This window comes from Mustela erminea, chromosome 7 (genome assembly GCF_009829155.1).
Source record: "Mustela erminea isolate mMusErm1 chromosome 7, mMusErm1.Pri, whole genome shotgun sequence".
NCBI classification, from domain to species: Eukaryota; Metazoa; Chordata; class Mammalia; order Carnivora; family Mustelidae; genus Mustela; species Mustela erminea.
Genome location: NC_045620.1, coordinates 106,642,600 through 106,664,781, shown reverse-complemented (window position 1 = coordinate 106,664,781; position 22,182 = coordinate 106,642,600). Strand labels below are relative to the sequence as shown.

Genomic DNA, 22,182 nt, shown 5'->3' with positions numbered 1-22,182 from the left:
CACAGGTTCCCTTGAAACCTCACGACCTGCCTGGGAGGGCGAACAGGGCCCAGCACACAGCCGGCTGCAGACCTACAGGACCGTGCTCTGCCAACAGTCAGCTGGGGGCGGGGCGGGCCGCCCACAACAAGGGTCACGTGGTCACGCAGCGCACGGAGCTGCGTGGTGAGGGGCGCCGAGGGGTGGGGCTTCGAGCTCGACGCGTGTCCCAATTGGTTAAACGCGGCTTTCTTTTAGCCGGGAACGCAGAGCCCGCCAGCCGGTGCCTTCGTGCCTTCCGGCTGCCTCACTGGCAGCTGCTTTGGCGGGAGTTGGTGGCGGGTGTGAGGTGAGAACCATGCGTTTGCTCCCGCGCTCGACCCAGTCAGACCAGGCCCAGGATGGTCCAGGGGGCTTCCCAGTTTGGGAACCAGCTCGGACGACTTTTTTGGGGGTTGGCAGGGATTGGACGGAGTGCCAAACTTGCAGGGCCTGCCGAGCAAATTCGTTCCTTTGTGGGGTCCGTCAGGGGAGCCCCGTCAGCCTAGACTCAGGGCAGGCGTCCATGTCCGACATTCAACCCTGCCATCGGTGCAGGCCCCTTTTCTTCTATCTGGTACCAGCTCAGGGAACGCTGGCTAGGAGTGTAGTGAGAGGCCGGAGTTCCGAGCGCCCCCTCCCCCACCCCTCCCCGGCACGCCATGTTCTGGCCGAGGTTCTCTTTAGTGAACAGACATTCCGGACAGGGACCGAGTTTGAATGTTAGCTCTTGATGAAGTGCTGCAGACTCCGCTGCGCACACGGGTGGACATCAGGTGTCGTTGATGAGGCAAATGGAAAGGCACGTACTGCGGGTCTCTAGCCAGCCCAGGCCCTGGGGGGTGGGGCTGCAAGCCAGAGATGCCTGGTCTCAAGTTTGGGGGTTTGGTTTTTTATTTTTTATTTCTAAATAGATTTTATTTATTTATTTGACAGAGAGAGACAGGGAGAGAGGGAACACAAACAAGCAGGGAGTGAAAGCAGGCTCCCCGCTGAGCAGGACCCTGGGATCATGACCTGATCCGAAGGCAGCTTCTTAATGGCTGAGCCACCCAGGCGCCCCTTGTTTTGTTTTGTTTTTTGTTTTTGTGTTTTTTTTGTTTTGTTTAAAGATTTTATTTATTTACTTGACGAACAGAGATCACAAGTAGGCAGAGAGGCAAACAGAGAAAGAGGAAGAAGCAGGCTCCCCGCTTGTTTTGTTTTTAATAACAACAGCTGGAAACCCCTTTTTCTAATAAAACACGCCACTGGTTTTAAATGGTAAGGTTAATTCATCAAGTTTTAGAATATTGTATGGCCAAAGAAAATACATGTATGAACTACATTTGGCCTTTGGGATGCCAGTTTACCAGCTCCGCGTAAGTGTCCCTAGAGGAGTGGTCATCCAGGCAGGAGCTACAGACAGAGATCCCCATTTTGGGGACTTGAGCGCTAGAAAGATCTACCCCAGAACTGACCTCTGGATCTTACAAGCTGGGAGTAGTTGACTCAGTTGGTGAATGGGAGTTACCCCTTCATGGTTAGCACAGATCTAATGGGGTTAGATTTTGAAAGTGGTAGTTGAGGCTGGGAAGCAGACATCCGTGCAAAGGAGGCAGAATCCCTCAAATTGCAGCCTCAGCTTGGGGACTCTGTGCCAAATGTCTGTGAATGGGTGTGTGAGACATTTTTCAAAGTAGGAAGTGCCTTTGGAATTAGTCTAGCAGAGCTTGGGCACTGTAGGAATTTCGATCTTCCTACCTCTTGGCTTCAGAGTTCTAAACTGTGCTAATTGGGGAGAGGAGGAGAGACCCAGAGGAATTCTGGGAGGGTAAGTTACAGTCTCATCTAGCACTTCCTGGATCCCTTCTCTGTGCAGGGCTGACTGCTGCACATATGGAGATGTAGCCACTGCAGCCCTTGCCCCCAGGAGACTTTCAGATGATGTGGGGAAATGAAACCTTAGTCCTAGAGGAGGCTTCTTGCCTGGCAAGCTTGGGCTGGGGGAACCAAGAAAGAGAGGGAAAAACTAGAGGGTGATTCAGAGACATCATGGATTTAGAGCCACGGACAGAATTTGGTGGGATGGTGGGGAAGGGAGAAGGCAGTTCCCCATGGATATTTGCATTGTGTGGTGGGGCAACATAAGTAATTGGATCAGCCTACCCACCAGGGACATGGTGAGAAATCAAGGTAGAGGGGTTTTTAGCATCCAGTTTCTAGGCTAAGAGGGGTTCAGTGCTGTTTTTTGGAAAATGGGGGTTTGTTAGTTCAGGGGAATATTGTGGTGGGAGGGAGGGCCTGAAGAGATACCAACTGAGAGCTTTTGTGGAGAGTGCTGTACAAAAGGGGATCCACTGTGGAAAAGTCTCTCTAGTCCCCAACCAGATGAGCATTTCTTGGGAACAGGTCTGTGTGGCATTTCTCTGTATACTGACGCTCCAGCTATTCTCCCACTTCATACCCTATACTCACATTCCTGTAATGATTTGGATGGATAAAGTGCTGTCTTTTGCAAGGGAGAAGAGCCACTAAGCAGAACGTGGTGGCCTTGTGGCAGTGGTCCTGTTTCTCTTTGGCAGTCTGATGCCCCCTTCCTGCCAATCCAGCCTTGTTCTTTCCCTGTGCACAGAGGGGTCTCTGTTCATTACAGCCCCCATCTGTGCTGTGAGATGGCAGGGTGGCTGGTGATGATAAGACAGCTGATCCCCTTCATGTTAGCCTGAGGGAGCCCCTGATCTGGACACGAAAACCTTTTGAGGACATCTGGCTCCTTTGTGGGATCTGTCGGGTATGGGGTGGGGCTTTGATCTGAACCAGAGTCCCTTTAGCTTCCAGCGCAGCTTCTCACCACTGCTGGCTTGGGTGTTGTCTGTCCTGGGGTTGAGGACTTGGTGGTGGGGGTCACTCTGGGAACTTCTGGTTATTTCCCCAACTCCAGTTCTTCCTCCGTCCTTCTTCCTCTCCCCAGGTCGGGTACCTTTGGAGAGAGAGAGGCAGAAGTGGCTAGTTCCCAGATTATATAGGCCCCCATGGTTACCATGTTGGAAGCCAGACTCCAAACCCAGCAGAGGAACAGCCAGGAGGTAGTGTGGCCCCTCCCATTCCCCAAATTCCCTCTGTCCTCTCACCTCCCCTTTTGTGCCCCCCACTTCTGGAGCCTCCTTCCCTCTGCCAAGGATTTGGAGTCCTCTAATTTCTTCCTGTGACCTTTTTTCAGACTGGCCTGTGGTCCTCAGGATTTGGGATGAAGCTGGAGGCTGTTACCCCATTCCTGGGGAAATATCGCCCCTTTGTGGGTCGCTGCTGCCAAACCTGCACTCCCAAGAGCTGGGTGAGTGATGGTAGGGGTAAGCCCCACCAGGGAAACTTGTGGGAAATTGACTATGGGAGCCATGGCTCTGGGAAGCAGCTTCCTTTATGTTCAGCCTTCCTTGACCCATGCCTGTGCTCTTGTCTTTCAGGGAAATGGATGCACTGGTGTTAGTTGTGTTGTTGGTCAATGCCTGGCCTTCAAGAGCTGGGAAGGGTAGTACAGAGAGAGGAGATAGGGCATGGCCAGAGGGCTGGGGTCTGGCCCGGCCTGCATGGATCCTGTTCAATTCTGGGGACACTACTCACTTAAAGTCACACAGCACTCAGAACATGGTTGAAGACCTCCTAAGTCCATACCATGTTCTGATGCTGATGAACCCCAGGGCACAGGCAGAGATCCATCCTACACGTTCTCTGCTGTTGACAAGAGAACTTCTCAGAGACTATATGCTACTCTCTAAGAGGGGATTCTGTACAACATGCAGCACTTTCATTTTGACTGTGGGACCCTTTCTCCTGAGTGAGTCTTGGGATCTGAGAAGTGAAATGCTGTACTATAATTTTGTCTCCTGGTATACTCAATACTCCCATCAGGGAAAGCCTACAGAATATACTGGGGGCAGGGTGCTTTCCTTTGTTGGTTTGCAAAGGCCCCCAAGGACATGCTGTCCCTGGCCCCTCTCTTGCAGGAGTCCCTCTTCCACAGAAGCATAATGGATCTAGGCTTCTGCAATGTGATCCTGGTGAAGGAGGAGAACACCAGGTAGTTAGAACTGGGAGGTATGGGAGGGTGGTGGGCAGGGTCCTTGGGTGCAGAGCTGTAGGGGCCCTGTTCTGTGGTGTCATTATTTTTTCCTCTGGTGGAAAAGGGCCCCTGCCCCCTGCCCCATACCCACAGGTGGGGAGAGGCGGGCTTGGAGCTCTCCTGCAGTTTCTTCTGTGAGCATTTATGGATTGCCCCCTGGTTGTCAGGCTCTAAATCTGTATCTTACTCAGGGAGAGGGGAGGGAATGGGGCACAGATGGGCAGTACTGCTTCACGATAAGCCAAGTTCATGTGTTCCCAGGCCATGGGATTCAGGTATGATCCTTCCTGGTAGAATGCCCTCTGTAGACACTAGTGGGGTATGGGCCCTCTGAAAGATCACCACCCTCTCTACTCTGGGGGTTTGTCCAGGTTTCGGGGCTGGCTGGTTCGGAGGCTCTGCTATTTCTTATGGTCACTGGAGCAGCACATACCACCCTGTCAGGATGCTCCACAGAAGATCATGGAAAGCACTGGGTGAGGAAGCAGGGATTGGAGTCTGGCTGGCACTTTTGAGACCCTTGAGGGGATGATCAACGTTCTAGGCAGGGGTGGTTTAGAGGGCTGGCTTCTAGACTGTTAGCTTTGCCTGGGGCCCTTCCTTAGAGATGGAGCATAAATACAGGAGTCTGTGTTCTGGGGATGCTGTGGTGCTGAGGCAAGTTACCTGAGGGATTTTAGGCCTGCCCCAGCCTGACACTCCCCCTCACTCCACAGGGTGCAGAATGTCATCTCAGGGAGGGCTCCAGGAGGGGCCGGGGAAGGCCAGGTACCAGGACTTGTGAAGAAAGAGGTACAGCGCATCTTGGGCCATATCCAGGCTCCATTCCATCCCTTCCTGCTCAGGTAACTCTGTGCTGAGGGGTGTTCTTTTCTGGGCTGGGGACTCTGCCCTTCTGGAGAGCGAGTATTGGCTACATTTGGGGAAAGACTGGATTCCCCTCCTGGAAGTTGGATGGTGTGTTTCCCAGAGAGCCTGAAGGAAGGCCTTGATCTGAACATTGTGGGTTCTTTCAAGGACGGCTGGCTCCTTGATGGGACCAGTCAGGTATGGGGTGAGGCTTTGATCAGAGCCCAGGTTCTCAACACTGCTGACCTGGTGTTATCTGTCTGTCCTGAGATAGGGGCTTAGGGGTCACCCTAGGAACCACCACCCTGGTTGTGGCCCAGACTCCATTTCCCTCTCCATCCTTCCTTCTCTCCCCAGATCAGTTTCCTGTGGAGAGAGGCGAGGTGGCTGGCTCCCTCATCTTATAGGCACCCATGCTCTCTCCTGCACTCATCAGGCACAGGTTTGAGCTCCTTTTAGATGCAAGGCCTTGTTCCTGGAGAATGAGGGGATGCACAGGGCAGAGTAAACATATAGCTGCAAGAAGGGCAGAACAAGGGTTAAGATTGAAAATAGGTGTCGGGGGAGCAAGAGATTTGTAAGACAGGGACAAAAGGGAAAGGAGCCAAACTTGTGGGGGCAAGGATGGAGGGAACAATCCTACTAGACGGAATAGCATGGGCTATGGCCATAGGAAATCTGCACTTTTGCTCATGAAGCTGTGGTTGGAAGCTGGTGAGTGAAGGAGAGAGCTGTTGGAAACAAAACTGAGAGTAGAAGGGACAAGATAGGAAGGGCCATTAAAGAAATTTGGATTTGAATTCTAAGTGCAGTGAAAACCAATGGAAAGGTTTTAAACAGGAAATACCAATAAGGTGAATTGGGATCAAGAGTAGAGAACAGAAGACCATTCTGGGAAGTTTTTGTTAGTCCAGGTTAGATGCCATGATGAGGCATGTGGTGGTGACAGTAGGTTTGGAAAAATGGATTGAAAGACCAATGTGAAATTAACGGGTCATGATGGATTGCAGGTTGAGGGTGGGGGCAATGAGGAGAAAAGGAAGAAATCATGGAAGAGCCAGGGTTTTGGCAGAGCATCCGGTGGTGTGGATGGAGGAGGCAGGCTTGGGGAGGAGTGAGTTTGGCCCACAAAGGGTATTTTGGACACAGAGTTTCAGATACCTGATGTGTCAGTGGAGACACTCAAGAGGCAGTTGCTCATAAGTCTGGAGCTCAGAAGAGGTTGGGGCCAGGAACATAGATTTGCAAAAGCTCGAGCTTATAGATGAGTCACTGAGGCAAAGAAGGCACAGCTGTCTTGAAAGTGCTCAGTGGTCAACTGCTTAGTTAGGACAGGAAGTAGAAGTTGTTGGTAACTTTGACTAGCTTTCCATGTGATAATTCTTTGACTTTGCTGAGACTTCCAGTCCCTTTACCTGACTACCTTTATACCAGCCATCAGCCCCCTTCTTGTCTTTTCTTCTCTCTTGGCCTTGCTTTGATTCCAGGGCTCATCGTGATGATAACGCCCTTGGGAAGGGGTCACTGGTTCTGTTTGAATCCAGCTACTTGCCTTCTCTGCACCTAAGCAGTCATGTGTTTGCTTTGTGAGATTTTCAGAGAGGCACACAGCGTCTGCTGAGACTCTGATCCAGACTGCTCCTCCTCAGATTTACCTGCTGTTAACTGATGGTCCCATCTCATGCTTCATGGAGAAGTAGAAGCCATCGGATGAGGGCATGCTGCTTGTCCCCCATATCTCTGTGCTACTTGCGTCTATGCTTCTGTCCTCGTTCAACACCAGTCCTCCCGTTGGGCCTCTGGGAGTGCCTCCTCAGAGACTTGGCCCTTTCAGTTAACCCCATTTTGTATCACGAACTCCTTCCTTTGTATTTCACCTTTCCCAGCAGTTTCCAAAGACCAGGTTGGGTTATGCCTGGACAGTCTTGATCCTCTAATTTCTTTTAAGGTAAATGGCAGCAGGGAGATGCTCTGAAGCTGATTTGAGGCAGCTGCACCGTGAGGTCTTAGGAGGGTAACAGCACCTCATAGGCATGGACTTTGGTGTCAGGCCTGTCTTCCAGTCTCTGCATCACCACTTCTTAGCTTTCTCTATTACTACTCAGCCGCTTCCGTAACCTCCTCAAGCCTCTCCTGCTGCTTCTATGAAGTGGGGACAGTAATAGCACTTGCCTCACAGGAGTGCTGGGTAGCCTCCTGAGGTGCCATGGGCCCTGCCTTCTGGGCGAGGCCCTGACATACCTCAGACTGGGTGTCACTCTCCAGGCTGTTCAGCTGGGCACTGCTGCGGTTCCTGAACTGTGTCTTCCTGAACGTGCAGCTCCACAAGGGTCAGATGAAGATGGTCCACAAGGCCACCCAGGCAGTAAGGCCCGCCCTCCATTGGGATGGGGATGGCGGGAACAGAGGAGCAGAGGCTAGGCCAAGTCCTAAGTTGGGACCAGCCCCATCAGCTGGTGGGAAAAATCCACTGCTCTTTGACGACCTTCTCTTCGTGTCTCACGGTCTTGCTCCCTCGGGGCTCCCTCTAACGTCTTTTCATCATGGTCTTAACAACCATTACGTCAGTGCATTACCTTAAAAGTTGTTGACAGAGCTCCTCTACTTTTGGGAAATGTGCTCAGAGAAACAACTGCTCAGCTGAACCCTCCCTCCCTCTGGGGCTGCCCTGGGTCTGGAGGTGCTGGGTTTCAGCTTCCTGCATCTTCAGGGTGGGGGTTGATTGGCACTTCCCTTGCTCTCCCCAAGCAGGGCTTGCCGCTTGTCCTCCTCTCTACCCACAAGTCACTCCTGGATGGGATCCTGATACCCTTTGTGCTGCTCTCCCAAGGCCTGGGTGTGCTCCGTGTGGTTTGGGACCCCCGCGCCTGCTCCCCCACCCTCAGGTAAAAGCCTTGTGCCTCTAGATATACAGGGGAGAAGTCCCCAGCCCGGGGTAGGGGTGTGTGGGGATGTGTACGGGGGTTGCTGGTGGCAGTTCCGCAGAGGCCCTCTTCCTGGTTTTTCTGCTCCCGACTCTCTGTCATCTCAGCCTGTGGGTCTCAGCTGGAGGGTCAGTTCTGAGCCTTAGAGCCATGCCTGGCTTCACAGTGTTCAGGCAGGACCCAAGCTGACCTTGGTGGGCTGAGGCTCTCACTAGCCTCCTGCCTGGTTCCAACTCCTGCGCCCCTTCTCTCATCAAGCTTTGCCTTGTGCCCCACAGAGCACTGCTAAAGAAGCTTGGGGGGCTTTTCTTGCCCCCAGAGGCCAACCTCACCCTGGACAGCTCTGAGGGGGTCCTTGCAAGGGCTGTGGTCCAAGCTGTAAGTGCCCCCAGTGGTACCAATGGGGTCAGACCAGGGGCTTGTTGCTGCTCTGGCCTTGATACCTCCCTCTCCCAACCCCCTTCCAGGCTATGGAGCAGCTGTTGGTGAGCAGGCAGCCCTTGCTCATATTCCTGGAGGAACCCCCTGGGGCCCAGGGGCCTCGGCTGTCAGCCCTGGGCCAGACTTGGCTGGGACTAGTGGTCCAGGCTGTCCAGATGGGTGTCATCCCGGATGCCATGCTAGTGCCAGTGGCTATCACCTATGACCTGGTTCCAGGTGCACCCTGTGATGTATACCACGTGAGTCCTGCCCCTGGTGACTCCAAGTGGACACCATCTCTAGAGAAGAAACACATTATTGTGTCCTCTGGCCAGCTCCCCTTAGGGTTAGAGTTAAGGGGAGACTGCAAAGTTCTACCGCTCCAGTCATCATCCTGTGGCATTTGCCAAGGCCCTTATACTTACACAGTCATTTTGTCTTCTAAAGACCCAGTTAGAAAGGGATTTGTCCTGTGTCATGGATAAGAAAATAAGCTTGAAGAAGTCATGGTCATGGACCAGTTTGGGCCCAAGATAAAGCAGAGTAGAAAATAGTGCCCCCAGGCAGTTTGCTAACTCAGCCCCTCCCTCCCTGCAGAGCTTGGTTCCACTGGGGTTGTGGACAGGAGCTCTGGCTGTCCTGCGGAGCCTATGGAGCTGGGGCCACAGCCCCAGGGTCTGTGTCCGTGTGCACTTAGCCCAGCCCTTCTCCCTACAGGTATGTAGCCTGCTGGACAGGGTTGGCAGTACCTGGGGTCTGTCCTGGGGCTTCTGGTGGCCTGGCCCTCAGAGCCCCTGCAGGGATGGCCTTGCCTACTTCAGGGAGGCTGTGTGTAGGTTTATTGTTGGGCCAGGGCAGGCTATCTAAGAGTCTTGTCCTGGGCAGGAATACACCACCAACGCCAGAAGCTGCTGGGGCAGCAGGCAGACCCTGGAGCAGCTGCTGCAGCCCATCGTGCTGGGCCAATGGTAGGGGCATGGGAGTGTGTGGGTCTTGGGTGCAAGGCAGGCAGCCCTTCAGCCCCAGCCTGTGAGCTGACACCCTCTCCCCCCATGCCCACCATCATCACCAGTTCCAGCTTTACCTCTCCAGATATCCATGGGTCATGTCAACAGAGCCAGCCACCCCACCTTGCCAGTAATCTGTGGGATATGGCACACGGACCTGGAAAGGGCTAGAATTACATGAACCACCTCCTGCCTTGGGAGTGGGGATGGGGAAACACGCTCCCTTTTGAGAAAGCTTTGGGCTTCCCTGCAACTGTTTTGAGGTTTGGTCCCTTAATCCTATATTCTGTGTCTCTGTCCTAGTAATGTTGTCCCAGACACTGAGAAGGAGCAGGAGTGGACTCCAGCGACTGGGCCCCTTCTGGCCCTTAAGGAAGAAGACCAGCTCCTGGTCAGGAGGTTGAGCCGTCATGTCCTGAATGGTGAGGGGGAGCTAGGTCTGGGCCTTTTAGGGGAGACTCCTGAGTAGTCTCCCTACTGGGTCAGCCAGTCTTTGGGGCCCTCCATTCCAAATGGGTTTCTGCACTTGACATCCATTCCTGTATGGCCCACTTGGGACGTGTGAAGAGGACTGGAACCCTCCCTGCTTCTGGGAAGCAGGGCAGCCAGGGAGAATCTGAGGGAGCCACTAGATGAGTACATAGGCTGGCTAAGCTGTGGAGGGTTCACTGTGCAGGGGGCAGATGGCTAGATGAGCGCCCTGCTGCCAGGGGGGTATGGGAGGAATGTTTTTGACTAAGAACACTTGCTGGGATGGTGGAGGAACTAGGCCTCTGGCCCTTGGGCCCTGACCAGCATCTCCCACCCCCGGCCCCAGCCAGTGTGACCAGCTCGGCAGTGATGAGCACAGCCATCATGGCGGCACTGCTGCTCTTTAAGCACCAGAAGGTACGGGACAGGGTGGTAGGGGGCTGGGGAAAGGGTGTGGCCCTCTTCCTCAGCCCCTGTACTGCCCTGCCCCCCAGGGTGTTTTCCTGTCTCAGCTCCTGGGGGAGTTCTCCTGGCTGACGGAGGAGACGCTACTGCGTGGCTTTGACGTGGGCTTCTCAGGGCAGCTGCGGTGCCTTGTGCAGCACACGCTGAGCCTACTTCAGGCACATGTGGCCCTGCTGCGCGTCCATCAGGGGGACTTGCTGGTGGTTCCTCGCCCAGGCCCAGGCCTCACACGTCTGGCACGCCTGAGCGCCGAGCTACTGCCTGCCTTCCTGAGTGAGGCTGTGGGTGGTGAGTCTCCAGGGCTTCGGCTGGGTGGGACATGTGTTGGGGTGAGGTGAATGGCTTCCCTCCTCGTGCCTGGCCCTTTCCTTCCCTAGCCTGTGCTGTTCGGGGTCTGCTGGCGGGCAGAGTGCCACCTGAGGGGCCCTGGGAGCTACAGGGCATTGAGCTGCTGAGCCAGAATGAGCTGTACCGCCAGATCCTGCTGCTGCTGCACTTGCTGCCCCAGGACCTGCTGCTGCTGCAGGTCAGGCCTCTCCCCCCAGCTCTGCGTGGTCCTGGGCCTCCCCTCTCGGTTGTGGAGATGGGGAGGGACTGGGCAGGCATGGGCCCCTAAATCCTCCTATGGCATTAGGTCTCCCTTGCCCTGCTTCTGACCAGGCCCCTGCTCATTGCCTGATTCTGAAGCCACGTGAATGCTTTTTTCCTCAGCCCTGCCAATCTTCCTACTGCTACTGTCAGGAAGTGCTGGACCGTCTCATTCAGTGTGGGCTCCTGGTTGCTGAGGAGGTAGGCAGGGCAGCTAGAGACAAAACTCAGGTCTGGGGCCTGGCCACCGATTCCCACCCTGAGTGACAGCTGCCCCAGACTGCTCCTGCTGCCCCGACGAGCTGTGGGGGTGGGCGTGCCCCTCACCTGGCAGACAGGGAGGCCTGGGTGCTGCCTCCACCAGTCTCTGCTTTGGGCTTTATCCCACCAGCCCTATCATGACAGGACTGGACAACTAGACTTCTGAGGTCCTCTGGAGGCCTCCTACCCGCTACAGTTCTTGTCCCACAGAACTATGGCCCTTAAGGGTCAGTGCTCACTTCCTCTCACCCTGCAAGTTGGCTCAGCCGGTGCTATGGTCTGGCGTGGCCCTGGGTGTCCTCTTAGGCTCCCTAGGTCTGCTTTTACTAGTTTCACCTCCACGTGCCTGGTCTGCCATGTACCTGGTCTAGGGAAGTTGGGGGCTCAGGGCTGAACCTGTCAGGGACCAATGGCTCCCATGGCCCCCAGACCCCAGGCTCCCGGGCAGCCTGTGACACAGGGCGGCAGCGTTTAAGTGCAAAGCTACTGTGGAAACCGAGTGGGGACTTTACTGATAGTGACAGTGATGACTTCGAGGAGGCTGAGGGCCGGTACTTCAGGGTAAGTTGGGAGAAGCCACGTTGGGGGTGGGGGAGGCAGGCAGGCAGTCGGAGCTACCCTCATCTGGTATGTGCCCCTCCAGCTCAGCCAGCAGTCACGCTGCCCTGACTTCTTCCTCTTCCTCTGCCGCCTGCTTAGCCCACTGCTCCAGGCCTTTGCACAGGCTGCCACCTTTCTCCACCAGGGACAGCTGCCAGATACGGGTAAGGCCCACGCTTCCCTGACCAGCCATAGGGGGACGCTGAGCGCTCTCAGGGCAGGGGCCCCAGGCCTACCTCTTTTCTCTCTCACAGAGTCCGGCTACACTGAGCAGCTCTTGCAATTCTTGCAAGCCACTGCCCAGGAAGAAGGGTTCTTTGGTGAGTCCCAGGCAGCCAGCCCAGGCTCCCCAGAGGCAGGGAAAGGTTTGCTGGTGGCTGCTGCCCCCTGCTGGGCAGTAACCCTACAACTCTGGGAGGGAGGGTTGTAGAAAAGAGGGTCTTTGCAACTAATCCAAGCCCTAGCTAGCCTTGGCTAGTTCCCTCTTTCAGCACAAGAGAAACCTGGGTCTTATAGCCTTCACTTCTCTCTTCCTTCCAGAGTGTGCAGACCCAAATCTTGCCATCAGTGCTGTCTGGACCTTCAGAGACCTGGGGGTAAGAGGAGCCAGTTTCACCATCCTCCTGCTTCCATCCCTATAACCCAACAGGGCTGCCCAGAGAAGCCTAACTGTGCCCACCCTGGGGTTTACCTAGTATCTCGAATAGGCATGGTGGGTGGAGTAGTTGAAGGTAGGATGGTTTTCCTGGTCCCTTTTGTTTCCTAAACTTGAGAATAGGATGAGACAGTGGTTTAAGAGGCAGCACTTGCATGCAAGGCCCAAGGGGCTCAAGGTCTCCCTTGCAGTTTGCTGGGGCACAAGCACAGCCTGCAGGGAGAGCACTCACAGCCCTTCCCTGTGGCCTAGGTGCTACAGCAGACACCCAGCCCTGCAGGCCCCATGCTCTACCTGTCCCCTACATTCACCAGTCGGGAAAATCAGGAAAAGCTGGAACAGTTCATCCGGCAGTTCATCTGTAGCTAGAACTGTGGGGTGACTTTTCAGCCTGAGAATACAGCTGTGTCCTGGAGTCAGAAGACTGAGGGGGCTGCACACCCTTACCTGAACTATAAAATAGTTTGTGCTTCATTGTCCCTTGCTGTCTCTTATATTTTCCATCCTTTGGTGTGTTAAATAAGGGGACTGGACAAGTCTTTTCCCAAGCCCAGAAGTGTCTTTTTTGGGGTATGTTTTCCCCTTCCCCACCTTGTGAGAAGGCCCTGTCTTGTTCCCTGAAACCCTAAAAGAAGAACTATAGCAAAAGTCAAGCTGGCTGTTTTGGCTGAGAATTTTATTGATGAGGAGAGTAAGCTTTCTCTCCTCTCACTCTACCTGGAAGAGGCTGCTGGCACTGGGAGAGAATGGATGTCCCACCTCTTAAGTCCCAGGCCTGTGTGGAGAGCCCTCACACCACCTTGTTGATGATGATGCCTAGTTCTTCAATTTCACACTGGACTTCATCTCCCTTCTGTAAAACAGAAGGTCAGGAGGCCATCAGTCCTTTGGCCTGGATTTTATAAGCCCAGCAGGAATTCTGGGTATTTGTTCCCTTTCCACCTTTTAGTTAACCTACCTTGAGAAAGACTGGAGGTTTCCTGAAGACACCAACACCTGGGGGAGTCCCAGTCAGGATGACATCCCCTGGGTAAAGAGTAACGAACCTGGGGCAGAAGAGACAGCTGAGACCAGGGGCTGAGGGGGCCAGAAATGGGGCTGGAAGGCTCAGCCCAGCTGCAGGTGGGTAGTGGGAAGTAAGGCCCCATCCCACTTACTGGGAGATCCAGGCTATCAGCTCTTCCGTCTTAAACACCATCTGGTTGGTATTGCTGCTCTGGACCACCTCCCCGTTCACTCGGCAGCAGATCTTTAAGTTGTGTGGATCTGAAAAATGTAAAAGCACCACCTTGGGGTTGTTTTCCCATGAACCCCTCCCTTGACTGAGAAACCAAAGGCACAGGGTGGCTTTGTGACCACAGTGAAAGGTCTCACTGGACGTGCTCCTGGCACTTCCTGCCCATCCAGCACTCCCCACCCTGGAACTTTCCATATGGACACTGGGCTCCTCAGGTCTCCCTGCACATACCACCTAGCAGAGCATCTGCCTGTGATCACTGGGGTGGGTTAAGGAGGAAATGTCCCAGACCCTCCTCTACTCAGAGCAGAGGCTGACCACTGCAGATATGGAAATGACTGGGTATCTACTGCAAGAGGGTAACGATCCAGACGGGCACGGCACCTCCTGCACCTGACGGCAGGGGACAGCTTACCTGTAACAGTGTTTTGGATAATGAGTACCTTCAACTTTTTTGCTTTATACACTCACATCCCCCCTCAGAACAGCTGGAACACAATTTCACGTCACCGTGTCTGCACAGGGGGGTGTAAAGCTGGGGTGCATGGGCACACCCCCACCCAAATGGCTGTGCACTGCCCTCTTCATGACGGGCCTTCCTCCGGGCTCACCTTGCCCTTGCTGCTTAGAACGGGTGCTGCCCTGCAGCTATGCAGGTGCTCTCCCTCTCCCCCACTGGGGAAAGGCACAGGCTTTTGACAGCCAAATTCTGATGTTTTCCGACTTAAAGACTCACGGATAGTGACAGCTAGAGGAAGTTCTCCCACCTCTGCAGTAAGGGATGTGGAAGGAGGCCTGTGGAACTTGTGGCCTAGGCTGAAACTTGCTAAGGAATCAGAGAAAGGCAAGTCCACATTCCAATTTCCTGAGTGTGGCTTTTTGTTTACTCATTTGTGCATGCAAGAGCAGGAAGAGTCACCATGTGGGCTATCCAAGACCTACCTGCTATACTGTCCTTGGTCACCAAGGCAGGGCCCAGGGGGCAGAAGGTGTCAAAGGTTTTTCCCAGCAGCCACTGCTTTCCATTGCGTCTCATTTGCCAGTCACGAGCACTTACATCATGAGCCACAGTGAAGCCAGCCACATGAGCCATGGCATCTGTGGCCTTTAGGGGACAGGGGATTTGGCCAGATTGGAAGTTAGATCAACATGGTGACACCAACCCTCATAACCAAGACTTTATCCCATGTTAGTCACCAGAACTAGCCAAAGATGGGCAAAGAGTAAGGCAGTCAGGGAACAGGTAGTAGCCAACCATTTCCCAATGCCACAAACAGACGGCACCTCTTCCTCCTTACCTTGATGCGCTTGCCTTTCTTTCCAATGACTATGGCCAGCTCTACCTCCCAGTCCACCTCCTGTAGAGAAAGCAGTGAACTGCCTGGGTTCTGGGGCCTATTGCCATGCTGAGGGGCTGCACACCATTCTTTACGGCCTAGGTCTCTAACAGTGGGGCTTGGCTGTGGGCCCACAATTGTAATCACTATGAACTACATGTAGTAAATGAGGGGAGAGGTGTGGCTTATAGACCCATAAACGTGGACAGTGGCAGGCAGCTCCACTGTGTGTAGGCATAGCTCCCCACTGTGGGGAGCGCCTGGTGGGCTCAGCTGGTACAGCATGTGACTTGATCTTGGGGCTGTGAGTTCAAGCCCCACAGTGGGTGTAGAAATTATAGGTAAATTATAGGTAAATTTTTTAAGAAAGACCACAGGAGTCTGGGCACTGAATTTACAAGTCACTCGATACTTTCAAAAAAGAATGAATATGGAGTACTAACAGCTAATCCTACTGTGTGCCAGTAGCATCCTAAGTACTTTTAGGTATTAACTCACTTAAATGAAAAGAAATGAGCACAGCCACAGAAAAAGGAAAACATGTGCAGCCTTTCCCATAATCAGCGAAATACAACTATAAGATAAAACTTAGCCTTTCAAACTGCCTGCTCTTTCTAATGGTAATAGCCAGAGTTGTTCTGAGCACAGCTGACACCTAATCTTGGTCTCCAGCATTGCTACCCACTAGACAGAACTGGGTTCCTTGGGGGAAATGGCAAATTCCAGGTCTGAGACAATACAAGATGAGCCTAGAATATCTTGGTCAGAAAGGAAGGATTCAAAAAGTGACAGGGCCGGGGCCAACTTGAAGACAACCACTGGCTAAACTGAGACCATTTGGCTATCAAAAAGAATGTAAATGATGGTCTACAACATATTGGATAAAAATGAAAAACAAATATACAGTGCTACTAAAGGGACAGGAGTTTAAAGAAAAAAAAAAAGAAGCTTTTCTTAACAGAATGGTAGCCTAATAGGAGCAGAAAAAAGCATGATAGAAAAATTGCCTTTTTCTAACTCCCAATACAGTGATGGATTCAGGTGAGGATCCCTGAATGAAAAGCTGTGGTACAATAAGATAGTCACAAGGTCTCAAAGTCCTACCCTGTAGACTGCTTATTAATTACCAATGAAATGTACCTTTCCGATGAGATCTAGTGAACATTAAATAAACCAAGTGATCAAACATCTGATAAGCCTCCCAATGGGGTGCAATGTATATCTGTTCCTTCAGACTGAACGCACCCCTCAACCCTGAATTTCATATGTTGAAACCTAACTCCCAATGTGATAATATCAGAAGGTAGAGCCTTTGGGAAGTAACTAGGTCATGAAGGCAAAGCTCTCATGAACAGGGGTAGTGTCTTTATGAAAGAGATCCCAGAGAGCGCCCTTGCCCCTTCTGTCATGTGAGAAAACAGCGAAGACCATCGTCTGAACCAGGAAGCGGCTCTCCCCAAGCACCAAATGTATCAGCACCTTGATTCTGGACTTCCCCACCTCCAGTACTATGAGAAATAAAGTTGTGGTTTATGAGCCACCCAGTCTGTGGTATTTTGTTACAGCGGTCCAAATTATCTAACACGTATGTGTTAGATAGAATCCTTGACAAAAATGTTTAACTCAAATCTAAACATGAGGAACCAGAGTGGGATATGCTAAGGCAACTTGCCAGGATTCTTCCAAAAGTCAGCGTCATGAAAGACAGAAAAGGGCAGGGGTATTGTCTGATATCAGAAGTCAGTAAACTATGGCCCATGGGCCAGATCCAGCTTGCTGGCTGGTTTTATAAATAGCTTTCCTAGAATACAGTCATATTCACTCATTTATCTATCAGCCATGGCTGCTTTCACTCATCAGGGGCAAAGACGACTTGTTGGAACAGACTCCATGGCCTTCAGAGTCCATTATTTACTGAGTGACCCTTTGAGAAAGTCTGCAGATCCCTGTTCTAGAATAAAGGCACTAAAGAGACCAACCAAGTACACTGTGTGGCCTTGACCGATCCTGGTTCAACAAATAAAAAATAAAACAGAATCCAAATTATCATCTTTGGGGGCAACTGGGTATACTCCCAATTGGACTATATATGAGATATTATTCCTGTTAATTTCCTTAGTGGTGATAGTGGTTATTATGGTCATGTAGGACATTGTATTTACTCCTAGAAGATGCATCCTGAATTTTATTATTTTTCCACAATTAAAGTGTATTATTTTTGCAATCGGTAAAAAATGTTAACTTTTTTTTCCCCGAGTCCAGCCTTACACAGTATAACCCCCTGTAGTTTCTGCTGATCGCACTACTAAGCAACAGGTAGCTCCTTTAGGCTGGCTGCTGAGTGCTAAGCACCCCAGTGATGGGCCGGTGACTGGGGGCCTATGAGGAGGCACTGACCTGGCTCTCTGGCGGGAGGATGACCTCGTCGTAGGGCCCCACAATGGAGCTGGCAAACTTGCTGAAGATGATGGGCTCCTTCGGCACTGGAACGTTCTGCTCTTTGCAGTGGTCCACATAATTCATTCCCACACACACCACCTTATCTGGCCTTGTGACTGGGGCCAGGAAGGTCACCTCTGACCGGGGTAAGACTGGCAACTGGGCAGTCAGGGCTCTGTAGAGATCAGAGCAGGAGAGAGAGACTGGGTAGGAGCAGGCCAACAACCACTGGGCATGCTGGAGAGGCACTGCAGCAGCTACAAGTTATGCTTTATCAAATGTATTTTCTAGATCTATCAACCATCCTAATCGTGTGGAAACCAAATCCAGGTATTATCCTTTGATATTAGAGTGCTGTTTATTTTTTATCCAGTGTTGATTTCCTTTCCCCCATTAGGTAATACATGTCATGTAAGGGAATTCAAAAGGTGCACATGAGAAGACTGGAAAGGCCTCTCTTCTGCCCCTTCTCCACCCTTGGACACAGCTACCGTGGCCCTGGCCCGTGTAGCTCTCCACATCCTCTTCTCCTCCCGTCCTTTCTTACGCAAATGACTGCACACTGAATACACCTTTTAGAAAAAATACGTATTTTTTGGGAGATCTCTCCATAACAGCACATACCTTTCCTCTTTTTTGATAGGACTGTGTATACCTGCACAGTACAGGTAGACCCAATTACCTGATGAGGGCATGGAAGTAGTTTCCAATCTTGTGAGACTATGACAGTATTAGAAACATCCTGTTTTGGTGTTTTGTTTGTTTTTTTAAGATTTTATTTATTTATTTGACAGATCACAAGTAGGCAGAGAGGAAGGCAAGACAGAGGAGGAAGCAGGCTCTCCGCTGGGCAGAGAGCCTGATGTGGGGCTTGATCGCAGGATCCTGGAATCATGACCTGAGCCAAAGGCAGAGGCTTAACCCACTGAGCCACCCAGGTGCCCTGATTTTGGGCTTTTTTTAAAGATTTTATTTGTTTGACAGAGAGACAATGAGAGAGGGAACACAAGTAGGGGGAGTGGGAAAGAGAGAAGGCGGCCGATGGGGGGCTTGATCCCAGGACTCCGGGATCATGACCTGAGGCGAAGGCAGATGCTCAATGACTGAGTCACCCAGGTGCCCCTGGACATATACTATTACCAATACTGTGAGCTGTCAAACACTTGCATTTTTGCCAGTTTAATATATTTACTGTTTATCAGATTTCAAATGGCTCCTGACTTCAGGTAAGTCCCTACCTTATCTAGCCCAAACCCAAGGACCATCTCTAAGAACACCTTTTTACAGTTCTCTCTCTTCTAAGGAGCTAAGCGTCCAAAGACTTCCCCCAAGCTTCCCAAGATGTCTCCTAGGATCCCAGATCCCAGACTTCTCAGGCAGACAGAAACTTAATCCCTGGGAAAGGCAGGATGATGAAGCAGCGTACTGGCTCCACCACTGAAAGTATGGCCTTGAAACAGTTAATCACCATCCCTGGGCCCAAGGGTGCTGTCATACAAGATTTCTAAGACTCTCCACTAAGAGAAGAGATGAGAAAGGAAAGGTAGAGTCACCCTGCTCACCTCTGAAAGAGCTACCAGCTGGTTCTGTTTCCCAGGGCAGGGATGGGGGTGGGAAGAGGGCGGGGGTAGCAGGGCAGCCATTGTAGCTGCCTGCTGATTTACCTTCTTGCCACTGAGAGAGTGGCCTCTCCCTGCTCTAGGAACTCCATCATCGTCTTGGGCAGTGTGGGGTCAAAGGTGTTGAGGTTGATGACGCCCCCGCCATTCCCTGACTCCAAGCCCAGGTGAGGTCCTGTCAAGTGGGGTGCCTGAAACTGCACCAGTCTCATACTTCTGGAGGGTTGAAAGGGCCACTTCTGAGCGTGCAGCAGAGTTGTGAGCAACCTTCTACAGGAGACCAGCATCAGAACCTATGTAGAAAAACGTGGGTCCTAGGAGACAGAAGGAACTGAGACCACCATCAGGATCCACAGAATTCCCCAAGCTGCAGCCCAAGCCCTCTCACCCCATCAGCCATCCCTGCCACAGCACAGTCCTGGAAGTGGTCCACATTTATTAGTTATTTCATCCTGTTATACTTTATCAGGTGATTGTTTTGCTCAATTCAACGCATGTAATGAAACATTTCTAAAGGAGTGACTACCTCATGCCAGGCACGAGTCTAGATGGCAGGGGTTCTGGCATTCCTTGAACTGTTGCTTCCTGCAGGCCTATGCTGTACCTGCCACCACCGAGGCACTGGGCACACTATAGATCAGACACGCGCAGGCCTGCCATCCTGCTCTCAGGGGAGATGGATATTAACAACTGACGTCATAAGTAAGATCCAGCAATTGGGACTACTGATGTGAAGATAAAGGGTCCTGCCTTTATCTAGTTTCTTGAGGAAGTGATGCTGAGCTGAGCTGGGTTGGGCTAAAATAAGCAGGACTAGAAATTAGCTAAGAGTGGGGCCCTGCATGGAGAAGTGACCACTGGTAAAACTGGCTTCACAGTAGTTATAGGCAGTTTTTAAAAATACCAATTTGATCCTATTACCCTTCTATTGAAATGTTTCCCACTGCTCACATTACCAAGCCAAAACCTCTACGGGGCTGTTCTAGTCTTCTAGAAGCAGCCCCCACAAACATCTCCGGACAGTAATTATTTCGTTTCTCCTGCTGCAGTTCAGACTACCTGAGGGAAGAGGCTGCAAAGGGCATGTCCTCAGCTTGACAGACTTCACTGGGCTGTCTCCTCTCTGGGTTTCAGGACTGCATCTTTCTCTTTCACTGCTGAGTCCACAGTGCCAAGCACTATGCTGGGCACACAGGAGGCTCTACACTACACTTTATTGAATCAACCAATGCCAGGAGCCGCAGCTTGACTTTTCACTACTTGGGAAAGCTTGGTGATTGCCAACATGGTTGTCTTTCCTCCTCAAATCACTTAGAAGATATCAACAGGGCTCAGGTCCTGTTCTGAGCTCCAGGCTTTACTCAAAGACAAACCCCATTCTCTTGTTTTGTTTCTAATCTAAGCCTGGCCTTCATTCCGAACAGTCCCTGCCCTGCATGGGTCCTTGCTTTAAAAAGTGCCCCTTTATGCTCAGGCGCATGGAGGTAGTCCCAGATTCCTGGTCCTCATTCGATTTACCATGTTCAGTTAAAGACTCATTAGACCCAGGTCACTGATCTGACCACTGCAGCAGCCAAGGAGTTCGTCCAGACAATCAGCTTTGAAACTTCCGCCCTCCCATCTTACACAAAGATGCTGTCAAAAAGCTATTCAAGTCAAAATGCATGCACTCAGACACTCCACACACTGAAAAAATAGTTACAGCTCCCATTGAATGCCAGGTCTTATTTTAAGAGCTTTGCCTACAATGTCTGATTCAATTCTCTTGACAATTGTGGAAGTACGTACATTAGTTCTATTTTACATGGGGGGAAAAAAAGGCTCAGAAAGATGAAGGGCTTTGCCCAAGTTCCCAAGGAGAGAAAATAGCTGGGACTTGAATCCAAGTCCAGGTGACACTGAAATTCTTGGCTTGGGCGAAAGTGTCCTAGAGGTGGTGGGGGTTGGATTTCCAAGAGGGTATGTCCTAGAGGTCTGCTGTCAGCCAGGGAAAACGTGGTCACATCCTGGCTGCTGCTTCAGGGATAAGGCTGGTCACCCGCTTTCCAAGATAACTCCAGGCCCCATGGACTATGCCCTTTCCACATGACAGATACATTCCGGTTCTCATTCTGCCCTACAGCAATATCCTCAGGTACAACGTCCCATTTTATAGAAACGGGTAGTAAGGCTTAAAGAAATCATCTGCCAAAGTACCAGTTAGAAAGTGGTCCTGGTGCTTCTGTGATAATCAGGACGCAACAAGAGCTTGAGCTCAATTCAACTCCTGGAAACATGTCCTGAAGCGAAGAGGCTGGGATTCAAGGCGGAAACAGCACAAGCATCGCAGACTGAGGCTTGGGATCGTGTCCCACTATCCACTTGCTTGGCACCCTACACCAGTACCCCGGCTTTGTCTCCTGCACTCTGTGGGTGCTCACGAGTACCCACCCCGCCGGGTCCCCGTGGTCGCTGCGGCCGGGGATCCTGGTCCAGTCTTGACCTCCGCGGAAGACCTGCCCGGAGGCTGAGATCCGGCCCGGCCCACAACCTCAACGTACCTGGCCGCCGCGGCCGGTCTTGCCGGGTGCCCTGTGCTCTCGAGCTCGGGCTCACCGATTTGGGGGCCAAGGTCAACAGGCGTCTAGACACCTGCACCGCGTTCTAGGAGCCACGACTCGCCGGGGGATCAGCAGGAGTAGCGCGCCCAGCGGCTCCACTAGGACTTTCGCTCAGCCGGGCGCTCCTTGCTGACGCCAGAGAGCAGCAACCAATAGAAGGGCGCCTCATTCTGTCCCGGAAGCAGGTCAGGGAGGGGGCGGGCCTAGTGCCGGAGGGAGGGCAGGTGGCTTCTCTAGGGTACCTTCAGGCGTCTTCTTGGCGCACGCAGGGGAGGCCAACCGTCGCCGAGACCAAATTCCCCGATACTCATAGTCCGGACTCCCTGCACCTGCATGAATCTGTCTGCAAGTGCTTTCTGCAAATCTGTACTTTGGGCGCCTTGCAAGCCTCACGTACGTGGGGCCCTGCTTGGAGCCACATACCGTTTTGATTGTTGGGAAAAGGTGGTGGAGGAGGCCAAATTATGGCATCCTGGTTCGCAGTATTTCGACGAGTATTTTTGTCTTATGATTCTGATATATCACTGAGAAGGGAAGGAATGATTGCACCCATTTTGTATATGGGAACCCAAGGCAGAAGTGTTTTGCTC

At 52.2% G+C, this 22,182-nt stretch overlaps 2 protein-coding genes across 12 annotated transcripts; one reads left to right on the top strand and one right to left on the bottom strand.

Annotated features, from left to right (window-relative positions):
• Nucleotides 1-244: 244 nt before the first annotated feature.
• GPAT2 (glycerol-3-phosphate acyltransferase 2, mitochondrial) lies at nucleotides 245-13,008 on the top strand. Of its 10 annotated transcripts, none has more exons than XM_032352819.1 (22): nucleotides 245-328; nucleotides 2,972-3,086; nucleotides 3,221-3,334; nucleotides 4,005-4,078; nucleotides 4,492-4,596; nucleotides 4,837-4,965; nucleotides 7,235-7,334; nucleotides 7,721-7,854; nucleotides 8,172-8,271; nucleotides 8,361-8,573; nucleotides 8,911-9,030; nucleotides 9,199-9,281; nucleotides 9,624-9,742; nucleotides 10,138-10,208; nucleotides 10,286-10,544; nucleotides 10,634-10,782; nucleotides 10,968-11,045; nucleotides 11,535-11,666; nucleotides 11,749-11,869; nucleotides 11,960-12,025; nucleotides 12,246-12,301; nucleotides 12,613-12,729. In XM_032352819.1, exons 2-22 carry the CDS (start codon nucleotides 3,033-3,035, stop codon nucleotides 12,727-12,729), a joined length of 2,394 nt encoding a protein of 797 aa, XP_032208710.1. In that variant the 5' UTR covers nucleotides 245-328; nucleotides 2,972-3,032. The 10 variants fall into 10 exon arrangements, 9 of the variants coding, with proteins under 9 accessions (XP_032208710.1, XP_032208709.1, XP_032208707.1 ...); XM_032352818.1 differs by having other exon boundaries at nucleotides 7,718-7,854; XR_004287930.1 differs by lacking the exon at nucleotides 12,613-12,729 and having other exon boundaries at nucleotides 7,718-7,854; nucleotides 11,805-11,869; nucleotides 12,246-12,300.
• Nucleotides 13,009-13,019: 11 nt separating this feature from the next.
• FAHD2A (fumarylacetoacetate hydrolase domain containing 2A) lies at nucleotides 13,020-21,721 on the bottom strand. Of its 2 annotated transcripts, none has more exons than XM_032352822.1 (8): nucleotides 21,533-21,721; nucleotides 19,038-19,306; nucleotides 17,332-17,548; nucleotides 14,896-14,955; nucleotides 14,540-14,702; nucleotides 13,518-13,626; nucleotides 13,319-13,406; nucleotides 13,020-13,213 (listed from the first exon to the last, which is right to left on the bottom strand). In XM_032352822.1, exons 2-8 carry the CDS (start codon nucleotides 19,277-19,279, stop codon nucleotides 13,151-13,153), a joined length of 942 nt encoding a protein of 313 aa, XP_032208713.1. In that variant the 5' UTR covers nucleotides 19,280-19,306; nucleotides 21,533-21,721; the 3' UTR covers nucleotides 13,020-13,150. The 2 variants fall into 2 exon arrangements, with proteins under 2 accessions (XP_032208713.1, XP_032208715.1); XM_032352824.1 differs by having other exon boundaries at nucleotides 19,038-19,285.
• Nucleotides 21,722-22,182: the final 461 nt, after the last annotated feature.